The sequence below is a fragment of the Arvicanthis niloticus genome, chromosome 15 (genome assembly GCF_011762505.2).
Source record: "Arvicanthis niloticus isolate mArvNil1 chromosome 15, mArvNil1.pat.X, whole genome shotgun sequence".
Classification (NCBI taxonomy): Eukaryota; Metazoa; Chordata; class Mammalia; order Rodentia; family Muridae; genus Arvicanthis; species Arvicanthis niloticus.
Window position 1 is genome coordinate 58,875,616 of NC_047672.1, and position 17,354 is coordinate 58,892,969.

Genomic DNA, 17,354 nt, shown 5'->3' on the forward strand with positions numbered 1-17,354 from the left:
GTGTGTGTCCTACGAGGTGAGGTGCTCAGACAAATCTTGAAGGTGATGCCAGCTCTAGATATTATTTCCAGTAGTTAGTCAAGTGCTCACTTTAAAAAAGAATGTGGTCCCCTTCTCTCTCTGCCATACTCTTTAAGGTACTTTAGTGAAAACTTACCGTACTCTGAAAGGCATGTGCATACACACATGCATATATGGACTCAAATATTCACATTTCTGTTCTGTGGAATATTAAAATGAAATTGGAAATTATCTGCTACAATGTTAGTATGAGGCACATATATTTAGAATCTTGCTGTAGCCTTGGGATGAAAAGCTGCTCATTGACCTCTCGTAAATGCTATTATTAAAAATAAGAAGTATGAAGTGTCCTTTGACCCCTTAACAATCTGCCTGACAATTCTTAGTACTATTCAGTGGGATGAAATCTGATTTTGTGTTTATAAAAATTAGTCATTTTATAATTATAAAAATTAGTCTTTTACTTTCCTCTAATAAGTATTCTGAATAATTACATTCTCTCCCATAGCTTATTACTGTACCAACAATGACTTTCTGTTCTGTTGTCAGATTTAGATGGCTACCTTCAACTTATTCTTGAATTTCTAACTAGATAATTAGGACTACCTATCATCACTGCTTCTGCTCTGTACCAAGTAAAGGAGTAAAGAAGGGAAAAAAAAGAGAATAAACGTGAGCTTCTAGATGCTGCTGGTCATGGGAAAACAGGGATGGCTAACTGGGAATCCAAGATAGAAAGGAGGTTATATAGCAAGGAAAAATGAAAAATCCACCAAATGGAAAGTTCTCACTTAGCAAACAGTTGTCATGACTAAGTAGCCTTTTAGATGCTGGATTATGAAGTGGAGATGAAGCATGGGCATCTGTTGAGGATTTAAAACTAGAGTGTGTGTGGTTGCTAGAAAAGAGTAAATTACTCACTGAACCAGGAATTTAACTCAGAATAGTGAAGCTCTGACTCAGAAAAGAAAAAAGAAAAAAAAAAAAAAAACCTTCTTAGTGCTTTAAGTGAGGAAAGTGCACACCCAAAGGGTATATTTCTCTACAACATGAGTGCATATTTCTACATACATCACCACCATACAAACATTGAGGCAAATCATAACAAACAACAATTAGCCAGGATAAATATTCCTATCCAAATAAAAATCTTAATAAAGACACACTGCAGATTTTGTTTATGCCTCTAAAATGTTAAGTTCTGGATGATAATATAGCCACTGATAATTTGATGAACTTTGTCACGTCTGATAAACTCTTAACAATAGATGAATAGCAAATTGTTGGATGTTTTACAACATAAACCTGAACAAAAATTAAGAAATTATGCAGTGATTTACATAATCCAAGTTTAAGAATCATTCATGATGGAACTTTCTAACAATAGATGAGATTCCAATATAAGGATGACAAACTGAAAAAATATCCACTTTATATTCTGTCAATCCACACAGCAACACATTTTAGATGTTCCAAAGCAAACAATAGCTACATTATCATGGCAAGTGAAGAACGTCTAGAAGCAATACTGTTTATATAGAGTAGTGTCAGAAGACAGGGACACTAAGACAAAGGAAGTCTAAATCTAGATGTCTATGATATGAGAAACTAGTTGAATGTCCTCAGTAGCTACTTAAGCTTCAGATTAATCTTCCATATTGTTTATAGATAGGCCCTTTTCTAAAACACAGAGAAGGCATCAGAACCAAGAAATCAAATAAGATCAGAGGAATCCGAAGTAGGAATATTAAGTAGAGTCTATCCCCTAATCTATTTCTACAAGATTCAACACTGGGAACTTTTTCACTCATAATTCTCTATGATCATGCGCTAGTGAACAGCCAGCAACCAAGACTATATGGGCAACACTAACTGGACACCTCTGTAGGTTTAAAAAAAACGAGAACACCCAGTTGAGAGGATAAGGAAGAGCGGTAGATCTTAGGTGAGGGGGGAGAGGGGTATATTAAAAAATGATCAAAATATGCTGTGTGAAATTCTCAAAATATTAATTTTTCAAAGAAGTACAAGAAGAGTCTTTACTGGCAATCTGAAAGAACAGCAGAGAAGGTTGATACTAACAGCCAGAGCATCTCCATAAGGTGGAGCAGTTCCTTCTTATGCTGAAGATCAGAGTCTACCTGCTACCTACCCACTCTAAGATCTTAATCAGACTATTGTGTACCAAGTATTTAACCAGTCTTTTCAATTACACAGAAGCCACAGCAAGCTACAAGAAAAAAATGTAGGTAACGGGGGGGGGGGTAATATAGCTTCACTAGCACTAAATACTACTAGCATTTTCAATAGATAAAACATGCTGCTGCAGCTTTAAAATCAAAGGAGCATTCATAAATGGAATATATCACAAGTACATACAACTAGAAATTTCAAAACATGAAAGATTAATTAAAATGTGTAAATCACAAAAACGAGAAAATGTCCAGTAACCCTGAGCTAAAGAAAAGAGAATCAAAAACAGAAGAAATAAAAGATAAAAAAAATATAAGCTTGAAAAGCAACCCAAAGATCAGATATTTAAATCCTACAGAGAGAAAATAGAGAGCACAGAGAAGATGAAAGGGAGAAACCATTTTTTAAAAAACAAAAAACAAAAAACAAAAAACAAAAAACAAAAACAAAAAGCCGGGCAGTGGTGGCACACGCCTTTAATCCCAGCACTTGGGAGGCAGAGGCAGGCAGATTTCTGAGTTCGAGGCCAGCCTGGTCTACAGAGTGAGTTCCAGGACAGCCAGGACTACACAGAGAAACCCTGTCTCAAAAAACAAAATAAACAAACAAACAAACAAAAACTAAAAAAAAAAAAGCTTAAAACAAAAGCAACATCTACATTAAAAGATGTTCAACCCACCAGGACTCAGATGAAGCTCTGATGATGATTTCTGAACAGCCAACGTGTAGACAATAAACAGTGGTGGTAAGAGAAGAAAATATGGAGTAGATACATATATCTCACCAGTTCTTAAACCAGAATGCACCTCAGAACACTGTTTAGTAGTCTCTCAAAAAAAGAAAGCTATGTTATAGAAACATTTAGCAATTTTACCCAAAAGAATGGAAACAGGCGCTCAGAAGGCACATAGTTACATAAATGGTCACACCATTATTCACAACTGATAGAAGGTGAAAAAATGTGTACCAGTGGGTGATTGGATAAGCAAGACATGATTTATTCACACTGTGGTATACTACTCAGAGAATGAGTACTGATATATGCTACAGGATGGAGGAACACCAGCGGTATTACACAAGTAAAAGAAGCCACTGACGAGGTCACACCTAGGCATGCCTCCTGTTGCAAGAACTGCTCAGGTAAATCTCTAGAGATATGAAGTGGATGAGTGGTAACCAGAAGCAGTGGTGTGGTGATGACCTCACAACTGTGCAGGCACTCTAGGCTCCCTTACAACACACTGGACAGCAAGAATAAGTCTATGACTGAGAGTATTTTACCCATCACTGAATTGAATCCTTAAAAGAAAGAGCTTGCAGTATGTATTGATTCTACACAGCTATTACAGTAAAAGAAAATACTAAAAACTGGGCTAGTGAGATGTCTCAGTGGGTAAAGGTGCTTGTCACCCAAGTCTAACAACCTGAGTTTGATCTCCTGAAGCTATGGTGTGTTGGGAGCCGACTTTTAGCAGAAAGAGGCTATCAGCTTTGCAGTCATCTTGAGCCATATACCCTGACATGAGACTTGTTTTACATCAGCCTACAACAGCTGAGCACACTCTGATAACATCTTGGTTTAGATACCCAGGATATTTCCTTGGGTGTGTGAGATTAAAGGTGTGTGACTTAAGGGTGTGACTTAGAGATCAGATTTAGAGACAAGACCTAAGGGCATGACTTAAAGGCGTGACCTAAAGGCATGGCTTACAAGTGAGACATATAAAAGGCAGAGACAGACAGAAGAAATTATGAGTACGACTAGGAACTAGGAACTAGGAACTCAAGACTTGGGACTTGGACTAGGAAGAGAGACTGAAGAATAAACGGGATTGAATCAGAACCTCTGTCTTGTCTCCATTCTTCGAGTCTCTTCCCCTTAATCCCCACCCCTCTCTCTCTAGACCCTGATCCGCAGACCGGAGCGGCAGCTTGGGCCGGGAAACAGTGGCTGCCAAGCATGAAGTGGAGAGGGCCGCAACAATGGTGAAAGAAAAATAATATTCTCAAAAGTCCTCTGATCATCACATGTACATGCCATGGCATTGCAAGAATGTTCATGGACGCTCATGTGAATTCACACACACACACACACACAGAGAGAGAGAGAGAGAGAGAGAGAGAGAGAGAGAGAGAGAGAGAGAGAGAGAGAGAGAGGAGAGAGAGAGAGAGAGAGAGAGAGGAGAGAGGAGAGAGAGAGATGCCATACACACAAATTCATACAATATACACAAAAAAATAAAATAAAATTTATAAAATGAAAAGATGAACCCAGTGAAATTGCAGCTGCAGTGTGGTAACTGTTTTGCTTCTGCATAAAACAAAAGAATATTCAAGATGAAGAAAAGTCATTAAATGGATGTAATGGCAATTAGACAAACCTGGAGCACCCTGCTGAAATTCTAATGGAATTCTTCCCAACCAAATTCACCATAACAGGCAAGCATGTCAGTTAAGCATGAGAGCTGAACTAGGAATCAAAACACTTTCCCAGGCTCTGTCCAAAGACAGCAGCAGAAGTTATGTTTCCCAAAGAAACACAAGATAGAAAGGGGCATTCCTCCAGACCAAAATGAAGGGAGGGTACATCAGAAACTAGAAAAGCCTCGTCACCCCTGTGCTCTGAGAGGTCCTGAAATAATAACAAAAATGAGAAACAGAAAATGATTCTTTCCAGGGAAAGACAGTGTGAACATAGCAAACATGATCATAGGATTACCATCTGCCCTGTGGACAATTAATAATGACACGTGATAAATTCTGAACAATGATGTAATCCAAACTATAACAGTATGTATATTATACTTTGTCACTAAAGAAAAAGCAAAAATTGATCCCAAAGATGAATAATCAATACAAGACATTAAGAGGGGGCTGGAAAGATGGCTTGGATGTAAAATGCATATGTTGCTCCTGTAGAGGACCCCAGTTCAAATCCTGGCACCTCATCTGGTAGTTCACAACTATCTATAACCAGTCTCAGGGAATCTAACACTGTCTTTTGACTTCAGTGGGCAGTATACACACAGTGTAACTAAAATAAAATCTCTAATAAACTTTTTCAAAAAAGATATTTGAGACCATATAAAGAAGTTGTATTGTGTGTTTTAAAGGAACAGAAGTGAGCTTAACATAGAAAGTTCAAGGTAAAAACCTCTGTTTTCCTAGAGAACCTAAAAACAAAACATTCTAATCTCTATGCAAGTATAACAATGACATTATCCCAAATACATGATTGACATCTAGAGAGGCAAGTACACACCTTCACCTCAACAAAGAATCCACACTAATCTCAAATGACATGTGACCTGAGCTAAATATTCATCTAGTATAATGAATAACAACTTTTCAAAAAGAAAATTTAGGCATTGTGACATATGACTATAATCCCAGCACTTGAGAGGTGGAGGTAGAGGATCAGGAGTTCAAGAACATCTTGTGCTACAGAATACTGTGTGTCAACACACACACACACACACACACACACACACACAGGGGCACAGAGCAACACATGAACACTCATACACATATGCACAGGCATATGCATGCATCTATGAACTAACATACACACAAGCACATGTGCAAAAATACACAGAGGTGCACAAACACACGTGTGTGCACACACACACACACACACACACAAAGCCATGCACACATGCACATACATACACAGTAAACAAGACGAAAGATGTAGAAACTAAAATGATTCCAAGTTGTCGAGTTACTGTGAACATTTGTGGAATGTTACCTCCACTCCATTTTGCATGCTATATAGCAAGGTACACATTCCCACTTAGAATTTTTTAATGATGTTTTCTACAATCAGCACTGACCTAATCAAACTTAATTCAAAGGTAATTGGTATCATTGATTATCTTCATCCTGATCTTGGGCACATTCATCGAATAAAATCTTGCATTTGTAAGTAGAGCTTTTTCTATTCTTTTGCACTCATCATTTTTGATAGTTTTATTCTACTTAAAGTGCTACCTCCTCCTGCTCCTCTTTCATGACTGTGCATAGTCATGCAAGATTATTACTTTTCTTGAGAAATATGATAGCATTTCTGGAGAGGAAAAGAAAATTAAAACTGTCTTCCTTTCTTTCCCAAGAAGCCCTCTTGTTTCTTATAGCTCATCTTCTCTGTGATTTCACAACTACTAAATGCCTGTGGTTTCAATGATAAAATTATCAAATAAAGTGAGAAATTAAAATGAAAACAAAACAAATCCACAGAGATAGAATGCATTTAAAAAACTGTCTGAAATCCAGTGGAGTATACTTATGACTATTGTGAAGAATCAGACGTTCATTTACAGCAGGGCAAAGATCAGACTCACTTTTATCTTAGACCAGGTATAACCAAATCCTGAGTCACGATTGGGGCATGCACTATGAATGGCATCCGAGAGAAGTGACACCATAGTGCAGAAGGCAAGGGTGATGCAACCTCAAGAAAAAGATGCTACAAATTCCCAAATCCAACCAGACCATGAACAAGCTGCTCAAGCTGCTGACTGAAACTACAATGCCTTATTAGATAAGAAAAGTCACCAGGGAAAAGGAAAGAATGGAAGCTAATTGACTTTGTTTTACCAATTAGAGAAACAGGAGGTTCATAAAAAGAGCCCTGATAGAGCTAGCTTGATTCCTTTTCATTTCTTCAATTTCTCCTTCTAGTTCAGAACCCTTGCATCTCACACTGCCTGCACAGCCGGCCAACCACAGTGCCTGCATCTGTACTTCCACATTTAGTGCTGGCTTCTGAATGACAGTGGTCCTCCTCACAATGCGTAATCACTAGCAGAACTAGCTCTCCATATATAAAATGAAAACATCCTTAACATCTTTTATCAAGGAAAGCCGTGAGTCCAAGCCAGGCTTTCAATTGTTTTCATCAAGTCACAAAACTTGCCATCATCCCACCACACATCTACAAGTGTGGCTGCAATCTAAACTCAAATGGCTTCTGGAGCTGCATCACCCAGCATCCGTCAGGTATCAGAACTTAGTAAAGACAGATGCAGAAACACCACATGCACTTTGTATATTTTATGGTTTTGTATATTTTATGGTATATATGTATATGTGTATACTGTATGGTTTTTATGGTTGTCTGTTTAGAGAATCTTGCTATGTAGTCTAGACTGCCCTTAAATCCTTACTCATTTTGGATTATCATCCCAAGTGCTAGGATAATTAGTGTGTGCCATCATGCTGGGGTAAAGGCTGTGTATTTGTATCTTTAGACTCAAAAGAGAAGGGTCTGTCCAGATAGTCCATTTATGCTGAAGGATAAATGAATCACTTAATGATCACTTGGATGACCATAACAATTTTAGTTTGTTTACAAGAAATTGTGCCAAATGAGACAAATTTATGTCATAATAGTGAAACTGGTTCCTTTGCTATCTACCTTGGAGATGCCTGCTTTGTGAATATTGACGGGACACAGAACTTGTCCATTACTACAGAGACTCAAAAGATGACAGGACACAGTTACTGTACAGAGCATGGGGTACTTGAAGGAATTTGGTTGTCTTTTATTTTCTTTTTTAGATGTGAAAATAAATTCACTTTATTTGTATAGATAATAATTCTAGGGAAAACTAAAGAAAATCAAGTCACAAATTAAATGAAATCATGAAGTTAGCAAGGCATGATGGCACACTCCTGGAATCCCTTTGCTCAGGAGATCAGGATCAGAAACTCAAGGTAGCAACCACAACAAAAAGAAAAAAGATCTTGAAATCAATCCAATTCACAAGAACCAGGAACAAGTTTTGAAATCTGAAAGTTAACATTTTCAAGCTAATTTTGATAGCATTAGGAAAGTAAAGTACCAGGTTTGGATCTATCAGCTTCCATTGACATGGCAACCTGGTTTTCTTTGTCAGCAAAACATCGATCTTGTGCCTACTAAAGATTCCAGTGTGGACCAGGACTTACATGTCCTACGACAGCTAAATAACATATGTTCTTGTAACACAGACAGCACATTATAGGTTCCTATAGGGACCTTTCACGTCTCTGATGGAGTTCCGCGCATCCTATTAAATGAATACATTTAGTGATAAGTACTTATTATACTCTAAGATGCCAAGTTTAATTTAGTAGTAACAGGAGCACTGGAATACACTTTCCAAAAAAGATAAAGCTAGCCACCTGGACCTCTTGCACGTTCTTTCCATGTCTTTCTAGAACACTGGTGATGCCCCCTCCTTCCTGTTGGCTTTTCATCCATCTCACTTCTGTCACCTTGTCATCCTATTAACCAACCTGTGTCAACTCTGCTTTGAACCAGTTCCTGTCAACACATGCACAACCTACACTGGCTATTGTCTGCTGTCACATCTCAGTGCCAGCTCACACTGGAGCAAAGAAATCACCCGTCTTGTTTTACACAAATCATTTGTAAGTTAACAGGCATGCACTGTCTTTTTCTATATTTAGCTAAACTGCCCTTTAGAAAATAGTCAAGTTCACTGTTTGACACAGCATGTACCTTGAAGGCTGGACTGCTGGATTTCAGCAGATAACTTTCTGACCCTTGATTGCATCACTCTAATTGTTAATTATGGATCCCACCTATGAGACACAGATTGGCCAAGTACATCGTCACCATCTTTATCAGAATTTCTAACTCAAACACAAAGAGAATGGGGTCAAGGACAACCCCCTCTCGTAATTCCCAATCGACTTTTGTCCCCGATAGTGTCAGTTTGATGGTCAATAGGTTTGGGAAAAGCTGGTAAAGCAAACATAAACAGAAAGGCACAGTATCTCACAAGCCGACTTCATGGCCGCTCTGTTTGTTAAGATCTCGTTAGAGTTTGGCATAATCAATCAAATCCTGAGACAACCTGGATTCACTCTTGCCTAGCTACAATTAAGATGATTTCTCAAAAGATCAAAAACGGAGGATCTGTTAGTATACCACCTGCAGTTCACCTCACATCCCTAGCTGTAACTGGGTAATAAAGGTATTTTAGTGCCTGCTTATGAAATGGTGCAGGGGACCAGGGGTTCCATGTTCGACATTGGAATGCCTGATATATGCAAAAAAAAAAAAAAAAAAAAAAAAAAAAAAACTGCTGTGCTTTGAGAGTTAGTTAATTAGGTTGTGAGGTAGGCTTTTACTATATAGTGCTGACTGCCTGGAACCCATGGAGAGCCTATAACTCCTGAGTGTTGAAACTGAAAGTGTGCACAACTAATACCAGCCTGTTCTGTGAACCTTGGTAAGAAATAGGACTTCTTTGCCCTTACAAAATGCCAGACACACATTTCTTTGGAGGTCTTGTACAGCCAAAACATGACATGTGGCTTCAGTTCCGCTAAATAAACAATACTGGCTCATTGGATAGGAACAAGTCAAATGAGCCACGAGGCTGCAGAGGGTATGTTGACGTGTTGACAACATTAGCAAACAGTGACATCTATTAACCCAGGGAAGCCATAGAAGGAATTGAGAGGCAAAACCTTTTTAAAAACACTTCTGATGACTTCACTTCCTGCCATGATTCGTGCTCTGTTCTGGCTGCCCAGCATCAGCTGATCTTTCTTGTTTTAAAGTATGATAAGCAGGGCTGTCGGCCACAATACCCACTACAAGATGTCCTGATTAAATCATCCAGAGAGAGTTTCTGCTTTGCAATAGGGAACTCTGACTGGCACATTCATTTTGAACAAAAAGATTCATTCATTCCTTGAACACGACTATGTATCCGTAGCCACGCCATTGCCTGAAGCTGCTCTAACCGATAAAGCATCAGATTTGTTCTGTAACTTCTACTTAGAAAAGCATTCATTTGGAAGAAAAAGAAAGAACTTAAATGTAGGAAATAGTAGGAAATATTGTTGGAATGTAAATCAACTAGGTAGACAATGTTCTACATTGGAATGATGAGCCAGAATTGTTTGTTTAGTTGGCGGAACTGAGGCCACGGGTCATATTTTGGCTGCACAAGACCCCCAAGTAATGTGTGTGTCATGTTTTGTAATGACAAACTCTCTTAAATGTGAAATAAAGTGATAAAAATTTTGCCTCCTCTTTCCACTACTCTGTCTCTGTTTCTCTTTCTCTGTCTGTCTGTCTGTCTGTCTGTCTGTCTCTCTCTCTCTCTCTCTCTCTCTCTCTCTCTCTCTCTCTCTCTCTCTCTCTGTGTGTGTGTGGGGGGGGGGTGCAATGTGTGTACAAAATCTTCTTTTTATTTTGTTGGATATTTTATTTATTTACATTTCAAATGTTATCCCCTTTCCCAGTTTCCCCCCCATCCCATCTTTCCTCCCCCTGCTTCTATGAGGGTGCTCCCCCACCCATCCACTCCCCGCCCTGGCATTCCCCTACATTGGGGCATGGAGCCTTCACAGGACCAAGGGCCTCTCCTCCAACTGATGCTTGACAAGGCCATCCTCTGCTACACATGCGGCTGGAGCCATGGGTCCCTCCATTTGTACTCTTTGGTTGGTGGTTTAGTCCCTGGGAGCTCTGGGGGGTCTGGTTGGTTGATACTGTTGTTCTTCTTATTCGGTTGCAAACCCTTCAGCTCCTCCAGTCCTTCTTTCACTCCTCCATTGGGGTCCCCACGCTCAGTCCAATGAGGATCTCTAATATACCAGATAGCCTGGCACACACTAGACAGGGAGGGAGTCACTGCCCTCATTAAACTTGGTTCATTGAGAAATCAGAACAATTTTCCTACAGGGGCGGACCCTCAGCACAGTGCCTTTGTCACTGATGAGGGGAAGATCCCAGTGTTCAGTTCATAGACTTTTCTTCTGTAGTCTACACTGACTTATAATGGAGCCCTAGTTAGCGACTAATGCAGGAAGAACCAACCTGGAACTTAGGATGTTAAAGCAACAAACATCACAATCTCATAAATTAATGGACATTTCTAGGTGAGTTTTATAAAAATTTGGAGAACTGTGAAAACACATTATAGTGTTTTTGGTGATCCTTCAGTCATGTATGATCTTTGGTCACATTGTCTTGGGTGAGAGCATAGCAGGAGAAATAAAATGACAACTATTCCTATTGTGATTAGTTATAGTCTCTTGGTTTTCCTTTTTCACTGACAGTTTTTGGGTAGTAATTCATATACTAACATTTGTATACAATCCATATACATGTTTTTGAGGGCTCAGAACATAAGGGCACATAGCCATGATACCATCACCACAACCAAGGTAGCAAAGGTAATAGCATGGCCACCTCCTACATCCTTGTAGTCTTTTGTTTATATTTATTCATGATTTTGGTAAAAAGAATAGTTTAGGTAATAGCTGGTTTCCTAACTGTACACACATAATATTGTATTGATAACTTTAGGCATCATGTAGTTAATTTCTAAAATGTATGCAGCTTGCAAAATTTTGTCCATGTCTGATAAGCTCATTCAATATTTTTTTGAGTTAGTTTGGTTGGTTGGTTAGTCAGTTAGTCAGCTAGTTAATGAGTTAGTTTTGGTAGTGTCTCACTAAGAGGCCTCAGCTGTCCTGGAATTCTCTGTATAGATCTGGTGACTTTGAACGTTGACAGGTCTCTGACTGCTTCTGCTCCCTGAGAGCTGGAATTAGAGGCATGAGCACCACGTCCAGATTGCTTCCTTTTGTATCCTTATTATTAAACATGCAATGAAAATGATGCTCAAGATTTCTTCCTCTCTTGCAATTTAAAGCAAAGACAATAGTTATAAAATTAATGGCAAAATACATTGTATAATCATGCTATTAAGTTTACAATGACTTACATTTTTCATCATACTATTAAACACAGCGATGTGACACTTATTTATCAAAAAAATAAAATGTATTGATTTTATCTACAAACTCATTGCTTAAGCTTTCTGTTTAAGTAGGAGAACATTTTTTTTCTAGCATTGTCACAGCTGAATGTTTTCTGAAGCCACTGTTTCTAAGTGGTATCCTATTTTTCTTTCACGTCTTAAGGCGATATGTGAAATACAGAGAGCTGTAGCAGCATGCTAGGCCATTACAGAAGCGCCCTCCTTTTCAAGCCTGCTAAGCCTTTCCCTGGTCAAAGGTAACCCTTTCCATCTCTCATCTGAAGGCACTGCAGGGGGGCATGCTTCTCAGAGGCTCATGTGCCCCTCCACTGACACATAAGCCACTGGGGAGGCCATGGCCCGGGCCCAGCTTTGATGCTTCCAGCTCATGACATCCACATGCTGTGAAAGCAGGTATGAAACTCAGTTTCAGAAAGTTTTAGTAACTTTTCACAGTACTTGGGAGGATGAGCAAAGTTCTATTATCCACTGAATTGCTGGGCTAATCACCTCCAAAGTCATTCTTTTTTTTTTTTTTTTTTCCATATCACTAACATTCCATGCCTTATCTCATTATTCTCAGAAAGCTTTAAGAAAACTACAGCATTGATGGGAACAATATAAAAAATCTAGGATTAGAGTTCCCTGATAGAGAAAAGGGTAGAAATACATCATACTGCATAAGCACTGTCACAAACACAATCCCCTTGCACACAGAGGCTTACAGGTGTAGCTGAGAAAGCCACTAAACATGTAACTCTAATGGGAAAGCAAAGATGCAATAGTGTCTAGAAATTTGTCAAAACATCTTCCTTTCCCTTTACATCGAGGATTTTAATGAGTGTGGTCTATTGACTTTTCCTGTATTGTTTACCTTATTATATTATTTCCAAAAAAACCTTTTCTTTGTTTACTGAGGGTTTTTTGTTTGTTTATTTTTGTGGTAATGGAAATTGATTCCAAGGTCCTTTACAACCAAGGCATAAACTTTTGGTAGTTTGAACAACGGGTGTCCCTCAAAGCCTCACAAATGTGAACACATGGACCCCAGCTGTGGCAATGACTGGGGACATTATGGAGAACTTTGGCCTTGCTAGAGGAAGATGTTCAGTGATGGCCAGCCATGGGGGTCCACAGCCTCATCCCAACTCCAATTTGCCTTCAGTCTTCATTCAAGACATGAGCTGCAGGCTTCAAGGCTCCTGTCTCTATACCTCCCCAACTAGAAACACAATTCAAACATGGAAGCAAAGACACTACAGTGTCTCAGAGATTGTCAAACTGTCTTGTCTCGCCTCACAATGGATTCACCGCTTCTGGAGTCGTAAGTCAAAATCAACCCTTCCATAATCTGCTTTTGGTCATGTATACTATCATAGCAACAGGAGAGAAAGAAATGTAGTCCTCTGCCAGAGGTGTTTCTCTACACCATTCCCTTTTGAGACAGGATCTCACTAATTTTACCAGGCTGGCCTTTAACATGTTCTCAAGGCCAGACAGGCCTTATACTTCTGATTCTCCTGCCTCAGTCTCCTGAGTGGTTGGAAAAACAAGTATGTGCCACTAGATCCAGTAAGAAGTATTGTTAGTGACATGGAACAACAAAAATAATCATACTCAGGAAGGAAGTTCCATCAACTTTAAAATATAATATCATAAATTTTGGGAGAGTTTAGATTCCAGTGTTTGAGATTGATTTCAGAGCATGCTAAATAGCAAAGCCCCATGTTTATGTGTGAACATATATATATATATATATATATATATATATATATATATATATATATATGCCTATGCATACACACACATACATGCATGTGTGTTTAACTAGAGAGCAGGGGGGTTGTATAGGGCAATAATATAGAATCTGATTTTATGAAAACAAGTCTCTTTTCCCAGTTCTGACCAAAGTCTACAACCAAGTACAGCCACAATGAAGAGTGAATATACACACCGCTCAGAAGACAAAGCAAGATGGTCCTGAAAATAACCCAACCTAGCTCTTAGCTTTCTACTTTTAGAGTGGTAAAAATCATAGTCTGGTGCAACTGTACAGGAGAACATTAAAAATAACAGTGAGCTCAGCGTGGTGGAATCTGCCTGTAATCAATCACAAGGCTTGGGAAATAGACACAGGAGGATCTCATGTTTAACGCCGGCCAAGGCTCAATAGCAAGACCCTGGTTAAACACCAAACAGACGACTGCAGATGTGAGACCTCAGCACAGCGCCAACAGAAGAACCAATGCAGACCTGTGTTTTCAATGTTCAGGTCACACTTCTCTCAGACATTCCTCTGCCATCATGTCTTCATCCATCTCTTACCATTCCAACTTTACACCCACAACTTTACCCCTGACTTCCTACTTTACACCCACAGTGGTATTTAATCCATTCCTCAAAGGCAGTTCAATTTACAGACAGCCATCACTTCATAGTGATACGACACATGCAAGGAAAATATGTTTCTGCTAGGTATGTTGGGAGTGGGGAGTGATTTTCATTCTTAAGGTATCAGCAGGGTAAGTACAAAGAGAAGGAACTTGGGTACCATGGGACAAAAAAAACCTTAAGACAATCTTCAGGGGAATGATCTTTATACTGAGTAACTGACTTAAAATCAGGCTAATATTTCTATAGAAACCGGCAATGTCCTTGAAACTCTGACTTTAGAGGTTCACTGGAACACCATGTAACTAACAAATAAGGTGTGGCAAAGAGGCTTTGGCAGAGAGAGCAGATAGAGACAGAGAATAAAGAGAGAAAGGCAAGCACTCGAAGAAAGGGAAGAAAATAGGTGAACAAAGAAATGAAGAGGAGGCAGGGCAACCAGAAACCATGACCACACTCCTCACGTAGGATGCCATGAGTGCCTGTCATGTGGTCGATTAAGACCTTTGATATCTAAGTCCTCTAGCACCGGGACAGGGAAATTTTCACTCACACAAAGAAAACTACCTTAATCAGCAAATATTGCAGAAGGGAGTGGATTACTGTCCATTTTGCTGCCAACTCTATAGAACATAATCAATGACATTTAATCTCGTTTACACATTGTTTTTAGCTTTATGAATGTATTGCACTTTCTTTTAAAATTTGAAGATATTTTCACACTGTTGTTGTTGTTAGTTTCTCTACAAGGTAAATTTAGGTGTCCCAAACATTGCTTTTTCTTCCAGTTATTTAATTGCCCAATTAAATAGAGGAAATATCCTTTCTGGGAAGCACTGTAGAAGATAGTATGTATAGATAAAAAAATCTAGATTTTTATTAAAATATGTAAATCAGACATACTAGAAAACATGAATGGAAAGTTCCAAGCCCAAACCATCTCAATACATTATTGACTCCAAATCATGAAGGAAACAAAAGAAATCATATTTGCATTGATGTGTGAATCTGCTTCCATTCTTGGTAGCATGTAATATATGCAACTTGCTAGCTCTAGCTGTCCTTGTAACTGCATTACCATATTATTCAAATGTATCTATCATTTATATGTAAATAGACAAGATGAATGGCTTTTTCATGAGACAACAATTTTCAAATGATAAACAGACAGAGGCGGGCATTAGCAAGATAAAATAGCTTCAGATATTCATTCTTTCATACTCTTAAAGAAAATGGATTTTTTATTTCAGTAAAAATAGTGCGGTAATTATAAAAATGGGATTTTAGTACAGTCAAAATACCGGTAGCTATTCTTCTCAATAAAAAGTCTGCACCGATGTCATTTGTATCTTATAAATTACATGTTCTCGGATCCATCTGTGAAAACTCGGATGCTAATTATCATGGTTACGTTCCATGATTCCACAGTTAAATGCTGAGACGCTGCTACACAAACACCATATGTTTTACTGAGGGAAATGAAGAAAGATTAATTACCAGTTGAAGTTCAGGTCTTTCAGCAGTGACACCCTCAACACAAGAAGATTGTTACATGGTATGCTATACAAATTGGAAGCTTTAGTTAATAGCTGAAATAACTGAGGTGGAAAACTTTGAAGCCTAAATTGTTAAGTATCAGGATACCCTGCCCTATCTTTACCCCACATCAAAAAATATCTACCTAAGAATGCTTTTGAAAAATCAAGTTATAAATCCCAAGAAAAACATTTGTGTTGTTTCTGAATTTTTTTGACAGTGATCATCATTTTTGATATGCCTACAGATCACAATGTAAACATACTAGTAACAAGCAGGCTATAAAGAAACAACATGTCTAACAAAATGCATACTCAAAAACCTGTCACATGGCCATTATCTTATGCAAGATTAACGTCACATGTACTCAGAAAAACCATTCATCTCAGTATAGCGACTTAAAAACCAACTCCATATCACTGTGAGCGTTTTATTCATATTTAACTAGTACAGTCTGGATTCTTCTTATTTCACTTACCACATATTCAAAGACAAGTGTCAGTGTTTCCTTAGTGTGGATGATGTCATGAAGCAGCACAATGTTTGCATGCTTTAATCCTTTCAACAGAGAAGCTGTAAAATAAAGTGGACAGAGAAAGAATTCATCATTGGTTGCCATGAACCAGCATATTTCATTATGCATTTGGTAACTCTCAGAAGAAAGATTTCTATTTCCCATGTTCTCTAAGCCAGGAGCAATTCAGAATAACAGGTGGAAGAAGGAGATTTTAATTTTACATAAAACTCTCCCAACCATTTCAGCTGCCAGTTGTTAGTAGTCTAGGATAGGTTCCACTGAGTTCCACATACTTGCTGTGGTTCCAGTTCTTTCCAAGGAAAAAGCTACAATGTATTTGTGTGTGAGAGCGTATGTGTGTGCATACAGCAGAGTCCGAGCGTGGAGGTCAGAGGGTAATCTGCAGGAATTGGTTCTCGCATACATTGTTAGGTTCTGGGACAGAACTCAGGTCATCAGGCTTGGCAGCAAGTGCCTCTACTCACTAGCCCTCAACTGAGGATTATTTACTATCAGACATGGTTTCACCTAGCATATGCTCCATGTGCATATATTCTAATCCTGCGCGGAAAGTCATGTAAATATCAACTAGACCATATTGCTTCATACTATAATTGAGTTTTAAATCCGTAATGACTTTCTGGAGGGAATAATAGTTTTACCAATTACTGAGAGTGCAGTGTTAATTTCTCCAACTTCAATTGTGGCTTAATTAAAGTATCTTTTGAGTTCTCTAGTTTTATTGCTTCTTATATTTTATTTATTTTTTTACATTGTTCGTATGTTTGCTTATGTCCTAATTAGCTTCAGCTGTCAACTTGATACAGTCCACAGTTATCTGAGGGAGTCTCAGTTAGGGGGTTGCCTCAGACCAGACTCTGTCTGGTCTAAGTCTAAAGCATGTC

General features: G+C 38.6%; 1 protein-coding gene across 5 annotated transcripts in view; it reads right to left on the reverse strand.

Annotated features, from left to right (window-relative positions):
• The window catches only part of Cdk14 (cyclin dependent kinase 14), a 532,454-nt gene that overhangs the window by 282,214 nt on the left and 232,886 nt on the right, over positions 1 to 17,354 (reverse strand). For all 5 annotated transcript variants that reach the window (XM_034518915.2, XM_076913083.1, XM_034518917.2 and 2 more), the window contains one exon: positions 16,411 to 16,505. In XM_034518915.2, coding sequence (XP_034374806.1) covers positions 16,411 to 16,505 — 95 coding nt within the window. The remainder of the gene's footprint in view (positions 1 to 16,410; positions 16,506 to 17,354) is intronic.